The sequence below is a fragment of the Danio rerio genome, chromosome 9 (assembly GCF_052040795.2).
Source record: "Danio rerio strain M-AB ecotype USA chromosome 9, GRCz13ab, whole genome shotgun sequence".
Lineage (NCBI taxonomy): Eukaryota > Metazoa > Chordata > Actinopteri > Cypriniformes > Danionidae > Danio > Danio rerio.
In genome coordinates this window covers 10,059,396-10,079,080 of record NC_141029.1, presented here as the reverse complement: position 1 = coordinate 10,079,080, position 19,685 = coordinate 10,059,396, and the positions used below count along the sequence as shown (strand labels likewise).

General features: G+C 35.8%; 3 protein-coding genes across 7 annotated transcripts in view; all 3 read left to right on the top strand.

The window, feature by feature from the left end:
- The window catches only part of gpr156 (G protein-coupled receptor 156), a 34,973-nt gene extending 32,371 nt beyond the window's left edge, over positions 1-2,602 (top strand). For all 4 annotated transcript variants that reach the window (XM_087267492.1, XM_087267494.1, XM_087267491.1 and 1 more), the window contains exons 9-10: positions 31-192; positions 1,083-2,602. In XM_087267492.1, coding sequence (XP_087123618.1) covers positions 31-192; positions 1,083-2,372 — 1,452 coding nt within the window. In that variant the 3' untranslated portion in view covers positions 2,373-2,602. The remainder of the gene's footprint in view (positions 1-30; positions 193-1,082) is intronic.
- The window catches only part of LOC147842272 (uncharacterized), a 543,494-nt gene that overhangs the window by 213,118 nt on the left and 310,691 nt on the right, over positions 1-19,685 (top strand). The window lies entirely within an intron of this gene.
- Positions 11,497-19,685, top strand: part of gsk3ba (glycogen synthase kinase 3 beta, genome duplicate a) — a 90,589-nt gene continuing 82,400 nt past the window's right edge. Inside the window, exon 1 of one of the 2 annotated variants that reach the window (XM_087265951.1) lies at positions 11,497-12,299. In XM_087265951.1, coding sequence (XP_087122077.1) covers positions 12,212-12,299 — 88 coding nt within the window. In that variant the 5' untranslated portion in view covers positions 11,497-12,211. 2 annotated transcript variants of the gene reach the window in all.

Sequence of the window (19,685 nt, the reverse complement as noted above, 5' to 3'; positions counted from 1 at the left end):
TGGTCTAATATTTTTTATTTTAAAATCTAGCTGACCCAGTGGAGACATTTTGAAGAGGAGACAAACTCTCACCCCAGTCAAATGGCCAAATACTTCAGTAGTCCCAGCAAAACCACAAACTCCATGTATAGCGAGGATGAGATCTACTATCTGCTTGGAGAGAACGACTCAATGAAAAGACTTATCAATGAGGTAATCGGGGTTGTGATGTGATTTTTGAGTGTGTATGTTACATATTTATTTCACTGTATCCCTAATGCAAAGACATGGTTGCTTACTGTATATGTTGTTTCAAGACTAAGTTGAAATTGTTGCTGAAAAAATATAGTGTAGCATTCATTAGTGAAACGGTTTTATTTAGTACAAATGTACTTTTTTGTGTGTGCTCATGTTTGCATTAGAACCAGGACTGTAAATTAAGTTTCATCAATTGCGTTTTCAACTAACTCTGCAACAGGCTAAAGTAAACAAGTTCACAAAGTTTCAGATTCTGTTCAAAGCTGTATTTAGCATTGTCTACTTGTGATTAGATCAACAAAAACAGGTACAGTAGGTCCTTTGAGCAGGTGTAAATAGGGCACTAGAAACTCAACACATAGACACACAAACAGATAAAGGATAAAGTCTATAGGATTGTATTTGGTTTGATCATAGATTAAGGGAAGACCATCAGTTGGTTTACCCCAAATGTCTGAGGGACTGTGAAGTGATCGGTGCTTAAAATCTACAGGAGAACTTACATATAGAGATGGTCCTGGTTTATTGGATTTATACAAGCCAGCAGTAAAAATCTGAGTAAAGCAATAGAACTAGATTTGTCCTCACAGTGAGTACCAGTTTGAGTAAGCGATGATAAATTCCAGTGTTGGGTGGGATAGCAGTGTGTTTTGCGTCACTAACCTACGAGTAAGGCTGGAGCCTTTGTTTTACATTTCCTTAAGGCACTGCTTTGTGATCTCACATCCTGTTGAATTGGCACCTAACCCATTCATCTACTAAGTGAAATGAGCCATTCTAGATAATAACAGTGATTAAAGTGATGAGTTTAAACCATTTTCCCCATGTGTCCTCCATATTTGCAGAAAAATGCAGTTATTGATAGCCTACAGGAACAAGTGAACAATGCCAAGGATAAGCTGCTCAAACTGATGACTGCTAGCCAGCTCTTGGATGAGAGAGAAATGGACTCGTCCAACACTAACCTCAACTCCACCTCCACCCAAACCACAGTGGTATCTCCCGATTCTCCAACACTTGTTCTAAAACAATACTCAGAAGTCGCTCCCACCAGAGTTCTCTCTCCACCTCCCTATGTACCTCCTCCACCAATTCCCATCCATACTACCTCAAATGCAACATCCCCTGAAGGTCCAGGAGCTACAGATGAGTCTTCACCACACCTGAGGACTCAAGGTAACTCTTCCTTTGAAGTTGTAAGCCTAAAAGGAAACACAGAAGACAATATCAGATACTCCGGTCTTGGAAAAGAAATCTCTGAGAAACCACAAGATGTGCCTTTGGATCATGGAAAATTAGCAGAGGATTTTACTCCTCCAGTTTCTGCTCAGTGTAATTCACCTCAGGTTGAGTCTCCAGTGCCTTCAGCCTCTGTTGAGCTCCCTGCAATTTCCCCAGCAGGTAGACTGGGCTTTGTGACCAATGAGCAGCTGGTGGAGATCTTGCAGGATCTGAGTATAGATGCTGTAAGCAGCTCTGTCAAATCACCCGACAGGGCGAGGAGCCCATCTATCAATCCAGATGAACTAAGCATGACTCTTTCTCCTCAATCCCCTCTACAGTTCTTTTTCCCACCCATCTCCCCTTATGTCATGCGGAAACGCAGGCCTCCATTTTACTCTTCAAAAGGTGGACCTCCACCTTACTACTTTCCAGGCTCGGTTCCTCCAGGTCGAAGGAGGGGACTTCCAGACCTTGAAAAGTTCAGGGATGATGACCCTAAAACAAGTTCCACCGGTAACCTTCAAAGACATGACTTGTTGCGTGAGGAAAGGAGGAGTAAAAGGGCAGAGAAAGCCCAGACTCGGAGCAGCTCAGGACAGGACAGTTGGGAATGTTCTTCTCACAAATGTTCAAATACTCCTTACATGGGACATGTTCCTCAGCCGGCCTCCGCTGGACTGATAGAGGAGGTTAAACACTCTAAGGAGCCATATGACTATTCAGACTCAGACTCCAGCAGCTCAGAGGACTACTGTTACTACCAGCGGTCCTACTGTAGGGCATGTCATCACCCCTATGACTCTACAGACAGTCTCACCTCAGGGACATCGGACAGTGAGGACGAGGATTTCTACCGCTCATCACATCCTGTCGTGAACTTTAAAGTGGATGTTAAACCAACCTTTGTGTGAACTACAAATCCATTGTTTGTTTTTTGAAGTGATGTGATACTTTATTTTGTTTGGCTGGACCTTATTAAGTTATTGATATATATATGCGATAGTTAAAAGATTGATTATGCTAATCAAGGCTGTGTTTATTTGATCATGCAGTTAAAAATAATGTAGTGGTAAGGTCTACTGAATATTTAGCTTTACAACCACAGGAATAAGTCACATTTTTACTAAAATAAAATAGAAAACAGATCTTTGAAGTTCTTTAAAGTAAAAAAAAAAAATGGTTCACAATAAAATTCGGTCCCACTTTATATTAAGTGGCCTTAACTAATATGTACTTACACAGGAATTAATAGTTTGTTACGATGTACTTATTGTGTTTATACATGTATTTACTTCGTACTTATGCTTGATTAAATACACGTATGTAATTACATCTGTAGTTAACTTTTGTAATTACATTTGTAAATACACTGTTGACCACCCCTTACACCATAACCCACCCTTAAACCTACCCATACCACCAAACCTGTCCATAACCCATCCACTATCCCAACTAAAAAGCACCACAAGTGTTCTCAAATACATTATAAACACAGTAAGTACATTGTATTTATTTTTTGAGGTAAGTACATAGTAGTTAAGGACACTTAATATAAAGTGGGACCTAAAATTCCAAACTAATGCAGCCTTGAGCATTTACAAAATGGCGTTTAGGCACCTGAAGATGCAAACATTTACAAACTGGTTTTAAATGATGCCATTATCATCTCAATGCAAACACCAAAAACTTGATTTTGTGAGAACCATCATGTCTTGGACTTGCATATTACGTGTCCATACTATTAAGTACTGTATGTGTGACACAATTGTGGTGGACTAGGACAACATTCCACTTGGAAGGACTCATCCCTATACAATAATCCCTTCAAAGGGTTTACCCTTCGGAAACCTTTGAAGGGATTAGGGCATAGGGATGAGCCTTTCCGACTAGAACGCAGTGTGTGACACTAACCAACTTCCCCATGCAAGGATCATGGCGGGCCTAAGGTGTCCATCAGTTGTATCCTTCAAATTTTTCTTTCAGTTTTAAGCACATCGTTTTGAACTTCAATATGGTGACTATGATTATTTTAATCTCAAAGTGCCCTTTGGAGGGTGGTATATCTCATTTGGAAGCCACAGGGTATGTGAGCAGGCTTAGGTTATGTTCACAAATTATATCAAACGTACAAATAGGCATTGATGAAGTTGCAACGTACACTTGGTACAACACATTTACTTTTTCCAAGGGTGTCTACAGCACAGTGAGTTGAAAACATCTAAACTTTTCAGAATGACACAAATGTATTGTGCATCGTGTGATAAGAATCAACCAGCTTCAAACATTGTATGGATTATATAAATACTTTAGTAATAACGGTAGACTACCTCAGACAAACTCGGAGCACCCAAACACTGCAGTGCTTTTGAATTTTCTCCAAAGTTGTATCAGAGCTGCAGCAAGGGTTTGTCAGTGGTAGTTTCTTGGAAAGCGTGGTTGATCATTGCTTAGCAACAATAGACGCCACATGTGCGTGAACTCAGACGTGCAATGAAATTAGTGAAGGAAGCAGCACATCTTGCATTTTCAACATGGTTTTAGATGCAATATGTGAATCGCACCTTATAGTCTTTCTTTATTTGATGTCAAATCGACATGTCGACTAGTGGCCTGGCATGCATACTGTATTACAACAATTCAGTTATTTACTGTATGTGACTAAACTGTAAAAAATAAAAAGTTGAGTTAACTTAAAATATTAATGAAACCGGCTGCAAATAAACTTTGAGTTTATTAAGCTTCAGTGGATTAAGTTGTACCAAATATTTTTTTAAGTTGTCTGAAAGGGCTGGTTTACGTCAAATATACTTTACTGAATAATTTGGCACAACTTCAACCACTGAAGCTTAATAAAATCAAAATTTCTATGCAGCGAGTTGCTTAAAAATTTTAAGTTAATTCAACTTTTTATTTTTTACATTGGTAAACGCTTAAGTAAATACATCAAAATTCAAAGTCTCCTCAGCTGAATTTTTTTACTTTCATCGAGCAAACAGGTCCAAACATAAAGTTAATTCGTTTTTATGAGTAAATTCAACTCTGAGCTCAAAAATATGCCCACCTAACTTCCAATTTTAAACTGAGTTTACAATTTTTAAGCTGGATTTTTTACAGTGTGTAGCATATAATTTTGAAAGTTTTCTTCTATAAGCAAAACTTTTCAAAAAGACAAAGAAAAAATTCTATTTTAGTACATCAGTGTCATGTAAATGTATCTTAAGAGACTTCTTTTAACACATAGGGGAATCATAATTATATTAGTATTCCAATCTTATTAATAATTACAAAACTTTTAACAGTATTGTAGATTAAAATGCACTTCATTCAGACTTGAATACAGCTCTTTTTTGATGGAATATTTAAATTAATTTAGTAGTGCTTAAAGTAAAAAGAACTCTGCTGTATAATAAACAGATCTCTTTAATTGGTTATTTCTAGAAGAATTGTCATTGAGTTGTTAAGTATAATTAATTGGTATAGTTTATTATTTAAAATAAATTCAACAGGAAATGATTTGACGTCAGAATGATTGTTAAAATTATATAGATTTCTTTTAGCTTAATATATTTGGGACATGGCAAAATCAGTGCTTTAATTACATATAGTTTGGAGATAGATTTTATTAATTTACTTTAGGTCCACGCCAAATATTTTTTTGCATTAAAAGGCATTTTAATAGTAATAAAATTCATAATATTACAGAAAAGCAAAAAAAAAAAAAAAAATGCACCTACAGTAAGGTGGTCTTGCTTCTTCTCTGATAATCTCAAATAAGACCCAGTTGTCTGGGTATGATACCCATATGATATCAGTTGTCTGAAAGGGCTGGTTTACGTCAAGTACTTTACTGAATAATTTGGCACAACTTCAACCACTGAAGCTTAATAAACTCAAAATTTCTTTGCAGCCAATTGCTTTAGAATATATATTTTTTAGAATTAAAAGGCACTTTAATAGTAATAAAATTTAAAATATTACAGAAAAACAACAACAACAAAAAATAGACCTAAAGTGGTCTTGCTTCTTCTCTGATAATCTCAAATATGACCCAATGTGAATAAATCTGTGGTCTTTCCTGTGTTTGTTTAAAAACGTTTTTTTTTTTTTTACATATAAAGTATTTGTTCTAAAATAATAAATGTAGCTTAATACATAGTTTCAGAAATATCCTGACTTTTTTTTCCTCTTTTTTAAAGTTATTTTCCAGACAGATTTTACAATCCTATTGACATAACTTTATTTTGAAACAATGTAGCCTACAATGAATATTAGCTATATGCACATGGAGTCAAAATAACAGAAAATGATCAGCTGTGAAATAAGTTAGTAGTGTGTTTTATAATGTGGACTATTAAATCTTTTAATATGTGATTAACTGATTAATCAATTAATATGCAATAGTATAACACTTCATTTTAAATGCTACATATAACATTTCAGGGTCGTGGCTTTGAAGTTGCATTTTGCGATGACTGATTGTGTTGTAGTATATTTGTATTTATTTTTGGTGAGTTGCAGCTGTTTTACAGAAGATAATGTGTTTACTGAATTTGTTTATCTCTTTATTTATCTAATTTAAACTCTGAGTAGGAAATGTGATTAATTAACTTGAGGTGCATTTACGTTTTTAAACAATTTGTTTTGCATTCGAGTACTTATTTTACGTGTGTAAATTTGTTGATGCTTCTTATAAACATTTTCTCTATGAACCCAAGAGTGGTTCTTACTAAGTAATGAACATCTATAAACATGAAAATGACTGCATACTTAAAAGACTGAATGTAAATAGTGAAATCTTTGTTTGTGCTTGTGAATAAACACTGTATTTACATCTGTGTATGTGCGCACATTTGCTGAAGGATGTATTTGAATCAAGGTTAAATGGAAACCTCAACTTGCATTACTTGCATCACTTAGCTAAATAGCTGTTTCACACAGCTATTTGTGAAACATCATTGTAAATTGTGCTCAAAGCAACAACATCACGTTGTAGAAATGAGTGGTAGCAGAAAATAAATAGTGAAATATGACGAGAATGTACAGGTTACAAATGGATAATGCACCGTAGAGCTAAACCTAATGCTGGTGGCCGTGGGGAAAGAGAAAGTCTGCCCGGCTACAAAACGTAAATAAGCATTTATGTTGTGTTATGTAAGCATTTTTAACTGGAAAATCATCATAGTATCCATATAATTGAGCTTACATTTATATTTTGCCACAGAAAAAATGTTAAAATATGTATGTCAAATCAATAGATTTGCAGAAAATCTTTGATATTTTGTTACAGCACACGGTTGTTAAAAGTACAAATTGGCAGAGAATTGTGTTTGTTGTTAGTACATCACAGGGCAAATATGACGCTAAATATCATGCTAAGATATATATAGACGTATAGTAGATAAGATGCAACTAGATACAGTTGAAGTCAGAATTATTAGCCCCCCTTTGAATTTTTTATGTCTGATATACCAGCCTGATCTCACGTGTTGGATATACATATAAGAAAGTCTTGTTTGTTTTATGACAGCTAGAATAAAAGCAGCTTTTATTTTTTTTTTATTAACCATTTTAAGGTCAACATTTATTTTTTGATAGCAACAAATTATCGTTATGCAATAACTTGCCTTAATTATAACTATATTAATTAATAATATAAAATCTTCTCTCTATTAAACAGAAATTGGGGGAAAATTTATATATATATATATATATATATATATATATATATATATATATATATATATATATATATATATACAGTTGAAGTCAGAATTATTAGCCCCCCTGAATTATTAGCACCCCTGTTTATTTTTTTCTCCAATTTCTGTTTAATGGAGGGAAGATTTTTTTCAGCACATTTCTAAGCATAATAGTTTTAAAAACCTATTTCTAATAACTGATTTATTTTATATTTGCCATGATGACAGTAAATAATATTTTACTTGATATTTTTCAAGACACTTCTAGCTTAAAGTGACATTTAAAGGCCTAACTAGGTTAATAAGGTGAACTAGGCAGGTTAGGGTAATTAGGCAAGTTATTCTATAACAACGGTTTGTTCTGTAGACTATCGAAAAAAAAATAGCTTAAAGGGGACTAATAATTTTGTCCCAAAATTGATTTAAAAAAATTAAAAAATGCTTTTATTCTAGACGAAATAAAAAAATAAGACTTTCTCCAGAAGAAAAAACATTATCAGACATACTGTGAAAATTTCCTTGCTCTGTTAAACATAATTTGACAAATAATTCATTCATTCATTTTCTTGTCGGCTTAGTCCCTTTATTAATCTGGGGTCGCCACAGCGAAATGAACCGCCAACTTATCCAGCAGGTTTTTACGCAGCGGATGCCCTTCCAGCCGCAACCCATCTCTGGGAAATGGGAAATATTTAAAAATGAGAAAATAATTCAAAGGGGGGCTAATAATTCTGACTTCAACTGTACAGTATATATATATAAGGACTGCACAATATATTATTTTAGCACCGATATAAAAATGTATCCGCGGAGTCAGGGTTGTAGCTGACCAGCTATAATAGTTCAGAACACATGAGAATTTTGGAGTCATTTCAGTTTAACCTTAATAAAGTAAAAATTTATCAAAGTTTACCTGTGTAAACATTTTAAGCGACTTTACCGCATTTCGGCAATTATTACGTAGAATATACAGCTTTATTGTACATTTGTTTAATTTACTTCTGTACCTGTATACTGTTAGACCCCATTATTGTATGTTTGCTCTATTTATCTCTGCTTGTAATTTGTTTATTATATTTATGCACTCCATCTAAATTATCAATTAATTAACGTATCTTGAGAAATATCGCAATATAAATTGTTCAAAATAAAAATATTGCAATGTACGTTTTTTTTTTCCCAATATGGTGCAGCTTTAATATATACAGTGATATACACCCAAAAACAAATTTGTGCTGCTTGTTCGAACTACTTATTTAAAACAAGCTGAATCAAAACAATTATTGAGGTGTTGGGGGACAACTTAAATGTTTTATGTTCAATCCACTCAAATTTGTGAAAACAATTAAGTTAATCGATTTGTGTTTGGACAACATAAAGTAATTGTGTGTAACCCTGGGAAGATATATTGATAATATTAGAGTGGATGACACTAGCATTATATCAGATCCTAAACTATAGTACCACACATTACTAAACTTACACTTCCACTTTTATCAGCTGGCCAACTATATAACACATTGGTACCTTTTGATGATGTCACAGACTATTTAATAACAATTTTATTTAGGATATTAAAATCACTTTTTTATCTTGATGAATGATCACTAAACAATTCAGATACTTTTTCAAAACAATAAAGCATATAAGCCTACTTTTAGTATAATACAGTAGGGCTGCACAAAATATTGTTTGAGCATCGATATGTGTGTATCCACAATAGTCACATCGATTAATTAGATTATTTATTAAAGATTAAAACAATATTATTAAATGTCTTTTTTAAAATCATTTATTAAATGATGACCATGTTGTTTTATGTTTGGTTGTTCGATTTCTGTACCTAATTACTGCTAGAATCTCTAGGAAACCAATTTTTTTTTATTTTTATTTTTTACCTCTGCTCTGCTGTATTTATATTTACTTTTGATTTATTCTATTTTATGTAGATGCACTGCATAGACAAAGACTTGATCATCCCGATCTATCTGAATGAAATCTTTACAAATAGAGCTATTCATTGCATTTAGTGAAATAAGATTTATATTACATTATACAGTTGAAGTCAGAATTATTAGCCCCCCTGAATTATTAGCTCCCCTGTTTATTTTTTTCCCCAATTTCTGTTTAACAGAGAGCAGATTTTTTCCACACATTTATAAACATATTAGTTTTAATAACTCATTTCTAATAACTGATTTATTTAATCTTTGCCATGATGACAGTAAATAATATTTGACAAGATATTTTAAGACACTTCTATACAGCTTAAAGTGACATTTAAAGGCTTAACTAGGTTAATTAGGTTAACTAGGCAGGTTAGGGTAATTAGGCAAGTTATTGTATAACAATGGTTTGTTCTCTAAACTATCGAAAGAAAAAAATTAGCTTAAAGGGGCTAATAATATTGTCCTTAAAATGGTGTTTAAAAAAATTAATAACTGCTTTTATTTTAGCCGAAATAAAACGAATAAGATTTTCTCCAGAAGAAAAAATATTATCAGACATACTGTGAAAATTTCTTTGCTCTGTTAAAAATCATTTGGCAAATATTTAAAAAAAAAAAACAAATCAAAGGGGCGCTAATAATTCTGACTTCAACTGTATATCACAGAAAAACAAAATATCGCAATCTCACATTTTTCCAGTATCGTGCAGCCATACAACAAAGTCAATGTGACAAGACAAAATATACTTTTTTGATTTTTGACTTAATGACAGTTTTGCAGTTTGGAACTTTCCTTCAAGCAGTTTTGTGTTCAAAAGATGTCTAATAGACACATAGATGTCTTAGCTAAAACAAGGCTAACTTTGGGCAGCCAGTGAAGATCTAATAGATGTATAACACTAGTCATCAAATATGTGTAGTCTTTCGTTCCTGTCTATTTGGTAACTAGTTATTTTTGGTCTATTGTTAAACACCCATTAGAGATTCACTGATTAGGCTTGTTTGGCCAAGCCATAGATGATTGTTAGACTTAAAAAAAAAAAAAAAAAAAACAGTTACGTATGCACTTGTAAGGTAAATGCAGTAAAATGCAGTAAAAATGCTTTTTACAATTGGCTGTGCAAATAGTATAAAGCGCTGTCTTGAGCATTTTCAGGAAGTGTCACCAACATCTGATTTTTTTGCATTGAAAAAAAATGTCCAGAGTAAACTGTCATAATGAAAACATGACAAAGCCATTTGACTATATTGTTCATAAACAATGGTGTCAGGACTTTTCATTTTGATGATACTGACACTTTGATTGACATGAATACTTGCTTTTGAAGCATGAACTATCCATTTTGAGCATGTGACACGCTTTTGCAAGTTATCAGCTAGGTTTTGCAGTTTGTACTAATTGTTATGAGAAATGCATTAACTGTTGTGCAGAAATGCACTAGTGTTGTGAGAAACACACCAAAGCGACTGAGAAAAACTGTAAATAATTACATTTAATTTACTTATCTTTGTTTGTTTATTCTATGCTAAGTTAAATAAACATTTGCATAAAACATCTATTGTTTTGTTATATTTGCAACTTTGATGAAAATAAATTGTCAGCCCCTACAATGGTATCAACTCTGTTAAAAGCTGTCTTTAAAATGATAGATTGATGGATGGATGGATGGATAGACAGACAGACAGACAAACAGACAGACAGATTTGTTTAAATATATTGTGACCAGGTCAAAGGCTGGTGATTAGGCTAAAACTAAAAGTGAGCACAATTATATTATTTTTTGTACATATAAATGCACTAGACTCAAATAAATTACACTGACAATAAAATCACATGTAATAAAAGCAAAAACAGAAAAAAGGTTAAGCATGCAACTGATTTTCACAATACATAAGCCCATGGCAAAGCGTCAAGTCACTGAATGGTTCACTGGAGCTCAGCTGACTAGCAACAGTGCAGCTTGGTTACTTTTGCAGCTCTGATGTTTCTTCATTATTGGGCCTTTTCTTTTCCTCGGTCACACCTATTGGCCGCTTTTACAGTCAGTCTTCCCACGCGCGCGCCCACTTTCCACTTCCGCGCGTCATCCGTGTCTGCAGAGCACGAGCGCGCTGACAGATTGGCAAATTACACCATGTGTTCCGCGGACACGCGCATTCGATTGGTTGAATAGTCGCCTTCGCCCCGCCCATCGGCAAGGAAAACCGTAAGATTGGCTAGCTCGGACCTCCCTAGGCCTTCCTGCGCGTTCACATTTTCCGATTCTTGACGCCACGATGTGGCGTAACCCTGGCTGTGCTCGCGCTCATCTCTATTGCCTCTCTTGCGCACGTAACGCACTTTACGTCGATCGGTCGGAGTGACAAAGAGAACGAGCACAGACCGACGGAGAAGAAATAAAAAAGGAAATTTCTGAATTACCGTGGGGATTCTGCTCACCGTTTCCTTTCGGAACCGCACGTTTGGCTCGTTTCTTGAACTGCCCGTGTGTTAAACTGGATTTTTTCTTTCGCCATCTGTGTGCATGGAGTTAAGTGGGTCGGAGCGGCCGAGGATATCAGTGTTGAAATTGGGCAATTGGAAAATTCTCATTCGTATCGCTGGTTAGAGCAAGGAAGCCGCCATGGCTGGTGCTGCTGATTCGTCGAGTCTCCACCTCAGTATATGAAAAATACTGCATGGCGATGAAAAACCGCCCCGGTTGTTTATAGCGGTTTGAGGGTGTATTAGATACGGACTGTGTGCTTTGTGTAAATCTGTTTCAGACACACAGAGAGTCGAGGATCCGTGGGTTTTGTTCGAGGGAAGCTGGGAAAAGGCCAATTTCATGAGCACCGTAATAAATAACCGAATTTACCCGAGGTTTCATCTCTAAAGACGATACTGATAAGTCACCGACAATAAAACAACCCCGAGGAAAATGATCTGAACTCGAGACTGTTTGAGAGCTCACCGAAGAAAAGGACAGCCGAGTTTTCCTTCGCCCGTTTCCCCTCATTACTTAATTCGGAAATAAACTGCTACCCGTAGGTCGAAACGGATTCGTTCAAGACAAACAGACGTATTTTACTCTGAGAGACGCGTGGGATTTCGGATTGAAAAATGTCCGGTCGGCCCAGAACCACCTCCTTCGCAGAAAGCTGCAAGCCAGTGCCGCAGCCGTCGGCATTCGGCAGCATGAAAGTCAGCAGTAAGTATTATCTTCGGACGCCGGAAAATCTCCTTTTAGCGTTTGTCTTGTTTGCCTGACATTCTCTTTATTAGCCGAGAGAACGGCGCATCTGTGCGCATCGACCGAGTCGGGCACATGAGCTGAGATTTGCGTGCCTTCAAGTGTCACCTCTGGGTGAAATATGACGTGCCCCATTTTAAATCGGTCAGCGTGTTTTTTTTTCCCACAGCTAGATCTCTACCATGGGTTGCATGACTGGCACTGATTCACGACATGGTAGTGGCGAGTTAACTTCTTTCTTATTATAAAGAGGGTCTTGACATTTACAGGAGACTGATCCAGTGTGGATATTAACAGCTATGGAGTCAGGGTTGTATTTAGCCCTCTGACAGCACCATTCATTCTATATAAGATATAAGCATATGTTGCATATTCATACTAGTAATCAAGTAGTTAAAATATATATATTTTGTGTTACTGGAAACTTTTAAGTATCTCAATCAAATAATGACTAGTTTTCAGTAGTTTTAGTAGATATTTAATTTAGGTTCATACTACATACTTTTTTTCTTTTTTGCTACTAAATATTAATTACTCTCATGTAACGATATCATTCAGGTTCTTTTTACTGTTATATGTTTCTCATTCAATATGTGGTATTACATATTTAGGTATTCCAGGGCCTGCAGGAAACTCTTCCTCCTGTATTAGTTGCCTACATATATTTTATACTAGTACACCGTTAACATTATATATATATATATATATATATATATATATATATATATATATATATATATATATATATATATATATATATATATATTTATTTATATATAATTTTTTTATATGTTTGAATTAATTTGTGTTTTAACCTGGGATGTCAATAAATTCAAACATAACATCTTTATCATATTTAGTGGCCAGATAAAATTATCATATTTCTTTGTATATAGTTGTAACAACAAAATGTTTGAAGCTTTGAATTTCAGCTATAATGTATATAGGTTGGTATTTAGGTTTAAATCTAAAATCGATGATATATAACTAAGTAAAAAAAAAAAGTACTAGGAAGATTAATATTGTAAGTGGTCCAAACCTATATATCACAAAAATTGTCATTTTATTTACCCGTAAATAAAAAGTCTACCATAAATAAATTTAATTTCTTAAGCTTACTGTAAGAGTTAAACATATGATAAACATTCAGTATTAAAACAAGACTACACAAGCCAATTGAGCAATAGGACAATCAAATCTAAAAGCACAAAGATACAAAAGAACAGCGTTTGAGTTTCAGTAGAAATACTACACAAATTGTAATATAGTAATAACACAGCAAAGACTTCAATGTATTAATGAAGTGTAAATTAAAGCTGCAGTATGACATACGCATGCTTTACTCTCTCTTTTTTTGAATGACTAACATTAAGGACATAGACAGCTACAGGTATGTTGCGCTAAATATAGACACCACTAACTGTTTATGAGAATATTTAACAAAATGGCGGGTTTTTGACATCATCCAATGTTTTTGAATGTTTAAACATAATAATCCCGACCCTTAATAAACTATAATATGTAGTTTTAAGTTAATTTGAAACCGATGCTAGCACCAACATAGTTCGTCGATGGGTGAACTGTTAAATTCAAGTCAAAATGTGTAGTAAAAGGAGTAATATCAAATGAATAGTCTCTGCTGAAACTGAGCAAGTTGTCAGCTATTTTTATTATTGAACTAAGTAATAGTAGCATAAAAAGAAGTGGTTTTCTTTTTACATAGAAGCTTCAGATTGACATGTAATGTTTAATAGTGTTTGAATAGAAATATTGGTTGTTTGTTCTACCTTCTGAAGCGATACACTTGACCTAAAAATGTCCATACGCAGGAGTCATCAGTAATGTATAAATAGCTAATTTTAGTTTATCTCAACAGCCATTGCAACCTTAATATGATGGATGTTGTTGTTACGGTACTACAGCTGTGCCATCTGTTTTCAGACAGATGCCTTTTTGTCCCTTTTTTCTGCCATAGTAATAGAGATAGGAATGTGTCCATTCAGATGTATTCTCTCAGACCTTGCTATTTTTCCATCAAGACATATTTGTCCGTTTGTTCACATTTGCAACAATAGTGAGTTATTTCAGGATATAAAAATAGCATTGTTTGTTCACTGAAAAGTCAACGTGAAGTCAGAGGTAATTCGCTTTCTAAATGCATGTTCCTGATCTTATTATGAAAGAGTCATTTGAAAAATATAATTCCACCTTCTATTTGTCTCGGCTATCTTTTATCGAAATGTAATTATGTGCTCTGCCAGTAAAACATCTTTACTTCTTGGCTGACGTCCCCCTTTTCTACCCCTCCCCTCGAACCACCTGGCTTCATTCTATCATGTTGCGCCCAATTTTTCCTGATCACGCCATTTCCTTACGGATAATATCAAGAACTGTCCTAATTTTTACTTATTCCAAATGGATAAGTCAGATTATTCAAACCTAAAGCAAAAAATAGCCAGCCTTACAAAGTTCATTGAACGATTATAGCCATACTTTCAAGCATATTTTCTTAATTTTCACTCTCCTCTGTACTGCACATTTAGCTGTCACCCAGTCTTTGTTCACCCATTTGATGAGATTTGTTAAACTCAATAATCTGACTTTGGAACACTCTTTCTCCTTCCTCTCTCTGTGGATTCGGAAAGGCGGGTGTCACCTTTCACCCCACTCCATTATCATCTGCCACTGTCAGCTTCTGTGGGTGTGTGGAAGCTTTACTGCACCCTCAGCACTACTCCTTGGATCTTCACAAGTGTGCATTTGCCTTCTTTTGCAATCATTAGTTGCATTCAACAATAACTGATGGGCTGATGGTGTTTAAAAAAAGCTGTCAGATATATATTTTTTTAGCTATATGGACTAAAAGACCCTCAAAAGTTTCAACAATTATCGTCTAAATCTTATAATCAAGGCCAAAGTACGTTTTACCATTGCTGATAAAGGCTTTTGAAGCTAAAAGCAATATTGGCAAACATTAATGCAAAAATTTTCTTTTCCTATTCTCAGTGTAGTACTTTGTATTGGTAAAACAGGAAAGATGAAACGCCACATGAAGCTGGCACATTATTAAAACAGGAAAGGAGCGAATTAAAAAAAATTATGTGTCCTCCATTAATAATTTCTCAATTGATCTGATTGTTTTTCCCATAATAATATTTTTGATTTGACAAGCATAAGATTGGCAACAAATCTATTGGATGTGTTTGTATGTCCTTCCTGTTTCCAAAGGAAATAGGTTAGTAGTGTAAAGACATTCATATTTTAGAGAAGAAAAATGATGTAACCTTTTGGTCACAAAATAAATTAATGCCACAATGTATAGAGCACTTAGGCCCAATCCCAATTGTATTTTGTACCCTACACCTTAAAATTTTACCCCTAAGAAATGGGACACCACTATAGCACCTGCACACGTCATCATATGTCATCTCGATCTCTTTCTTAATATGAGATCGATGATCGCGACTGCTGTAGTTATACAAGTTGTGTTATTTTTTGGTATTTGTTGTTGGTAAATCAGTAAAGGCATATATTATCCTAATGATCTAATGTGGCAATAAGATCGTAACTATACTGTGCATTTACACAGTGGCCATAATCGCTTATGTAAATACACAAAAACAACATTAAGAGACACTGACACTGACACTGTAAAAAGCTCATTCCCAGCCACTAGACTTTTCTGACAGGGTATTCGAGTGTCATTAGCCCCTTTCACACAGTGATACTGGTAAATTTCTGGAAAATTTCCGGAACGACTTTACCGGTATATTCAAAAAAGCGCTGTTCACACAGGCGAGGACGTTACGGAAATTTTCCGGAAAAGAGCATTCACACATCCATTCCAAAATACCGGTAAATTCTGACATCATTCACCACAAATGAGCTTTAAACGGCTGCGCTTGTCTTTGTAAACATTTGACTAAATTACAAACTCTGTGGATGATCAATATTGTGAACAACTTTCGCAGGATCACTTTCGCATGTCGAGATGTTCATAATATGTGCTTGTGCAGGCGCTCACAGGCTGTTTCAAAGGCACACGCAAAGCTTAAAGGTAAACAAACAACGGCTTATCATAAGCATCTCATCGATGATTATTTACACAGTTGGCATTAAGATGAACATATAAACGTGGTCTGACTAACTTCTAGCAGCTAAATGTGTCTGGAAAAATATTCAAAGGTTTTTATTCTCACAAACCGCGCGGACGTAAATGACTGTTGTGATTGGCTAAAGCAGACGTCTCACGTCAGCACGTTCTAGACGTGCACGCGCTTATTACGGTAATCTTCCTTCTGCATTCACACAGCGCAGCATTCCGGCAAATTGCCGGTAATGTTACAACTTCTCTTTCCGGAAAATAGCCAGAACGAATTTACCGGTATTTTCAAAAAGAACCTGTTCACACATACAACCTTTCCGGAAAATTGCCGGCAATTTTCCGGAAAGGTCTGTATGTGTGAAAGGGGCTAATGAGTGATAGAATGTTGTTGGACGCCATACAGGAGTTGTTATTATGGTTTAAAGAGAGCGCAAATTAACAGTTTTTATTTTAGCGTTTTTATTAAAAAGCATGATGGTAAAACACGAACGGGGTTACAAACGTATTAAAACATATGCTTGTTTGTTGTATAAATTCGTAAATAGAACAAAAATACTAATATTAATATAATAATATTTTTGTTATATAATTTGTGGATCTTACTTCCGGGTGCAGCTATGCTGGTGTGTTCTGGGAAATTTTCTTAAACCTTGGTTTTAAGTGTGGTTCTGAAAATTCTCAGTTCGAAGGGGTATCTACACCTTCCCCTTAGCCCTGCGCATTTAAGCTAAAGAGAATTGGGACTGCTCTACCCCTTCACATGAACGCAAAATGAGGGGTAAGGGGAAGGGCTTAGGGGTAGAATTGGGATTGGGCCTTAATGCTAGATCTAGTGTTAGCTCTTTGTTCCACTGAAAGCAAACCCTTGAAAAAGTGCTATTTTTGGTTGATTGGCAGTGTGCTTCTAGTAGTTTACTTCAGTTCCCTTTGATGACATGGCATTCACTCAGAGAAGTTACATGAGTTCTCACAACCTGTATGATTAACACAGCCTTTCTCTCACACATTACAGGATACTGTACCTTGACTTGTTAAGCCATCAACAGGAAATAACTGTGCCTTACAGTAGAAGCTATAGCGGGATTGACAAAGAGAGGCATTAAACAGTGCTAATATCTAAAACAATATAAGCAGAACACAATACTAGTGTCTAAAAAATAAGTTCAAGTCAAATCTGAAATTTCTTTCAGTTGTTTCTTTTGGTTGAGTTGTTCACCATAGGCCTTTTTTTCTGTATACCTGTATGGTATGGTTCAGTACAGTACAGCACAGTGATTTGTTTTGTGTTTCCACTGCCAGTAGTACCCAAACTTTTTAGGTAGGCATACTCTTAAAGGCAGATTTATACTTCTTCGTCAAGTGCACGCGTATGCTATGGCGCAGCCTACTCTTTGACGCACAGCCCTACGCCGTGACCGTCGGCGTCGCTGACGTGCACCTGTCAAAAAATATAACTACATGTCGCAACGACGCGTAGCGCAAGCTCTGTGATTGGTCTGCTTGGTAGCGCTGACCAGTCTGGGCGGGGCCGAGAGCCCGATGGAGTGATTGTTTACAAGTGTGGAGTCCCCTGAAGGAGCTCCGGATGGAAAGTTTTGTTTTGTGTTTACCTCATAGTTAAAGTTGTTGCTTGTCCGCCAGTTCCTGCCTCAAAATGAGCGAGTTTGAGCCACTTGTACATCCAGGAAGTGTTCAGAAAAAGCAAAACAGCAGCGAAGAAACTCGACACAGAGGAACATAAACACCTCGCTGCCAACTAGCGTTTCGGAAGTGTTAATGCAGACCAACAGAGACAGCGCGCAGAAGAATAATACACATTCTTGCTTGTAGCTAAAGAGGATGTTCACATCTTTTGCACACTCAGGTTCATTATTTCAAATGTAGAGGGGCAGGAAGCTTGTGCATATACAGTTAGGAAGCCCTGGAAGGCACCCCTTGAGGTTTCCACATCTTTAGATGTGATGTGAACTGCCCTGTTAACAACAATGGAGGACATACAGCAAATCCTGTGCTTGCTGCTTTTCATGTGGCAGTTTGATGAGAAGAGGTGGACTTTAAGCATGGGTCATTTCTGAGTACCATCAATAAATGTAGTGTGTTTTGAGTGTATATTGTGTTGTTGTCCAAGCCTGTTGCACACGCTGGTGTCGGTTCACTGCAAACCAATAGCAGGATGTTAAATCTTCCAGTCTAGCCATGCCCTGTTGGTACTGTACTGTAGTGTTAGGTAACCTTATTAAAGGGTTCCAAAAAGTGGTACAGTTTGCTATTTTGATACTTCTGACAGTGGAAACAGATAAATAAGTACCATACCATACTTTACCAAACAGTGCCATTCACTGGAAATGAGCCAATAGTGGATTTTTCTGTCCACTATGCAAGTGAACTTCGTGGTTGAACTAATTTTTAAAAAGTATCATTCACTGAGCAGTCTTTGCAGGATTTTTAAAAAAGATTGAGTGAGTCCCCTCTAGGTAAATTCTGTTAAGTGTATCAGAGAGCGACTCAAGAAATGCCAAGCTCCCACAGGACCATTTTACAGACTGCTCAAAGGCAAAAAGGGAAAACGCTGAGTGTAAATGCCACGTTATAGATGTGCAGGCTCTTGCACAGGATTTTTTTTATATACAGTAATACTTTTATCTGATCTCTTAATTGTGACTCTTTTGGCAAGTTTTATCCACTTCTTGGTCCATCTTCATTCATGCTAATAATACACATACCACTCATGCTGTTCCTAGTCTTCTGTTAACTCCAATTTGGGTTAGTGGCCCAAGTTAAATTCATAGAAGATTTTTTGTTTTGGACCTTAGTGTTCTTTGTTGTCACCTTAGAAATTATTTTAGAGATCTTGAGGGTGAGAAAAGTCAGACGACACATGCCAGCAATCATGTCCTCATTCATCTAGTGTCAGTCTCAACAGACGTGCTTCAACAGGTTATACACTGGGTTTCTGTTTGGACAGATACACTGAAACCAAATGAATCACTCGCTGGCAATAAATCATGATGGTTGTTGGAAGAAGGAAACCCATGAGTCAGAAATTACCTAGGGAGAGTAGAAGGGTGTGACCTTCAAAAAGATGGACATGGCAGCACTTCAGGCTGGTGATAATGACATGCTTGGATATATTTCAAGGTAGAGTCCTAATTCAGTAGTTAAATGCCTGAATTACACGCGCACGCTCAAGATATTTTTTATGCGCTGTAGCTAAATGACTTCTTCATATTTGAATATGC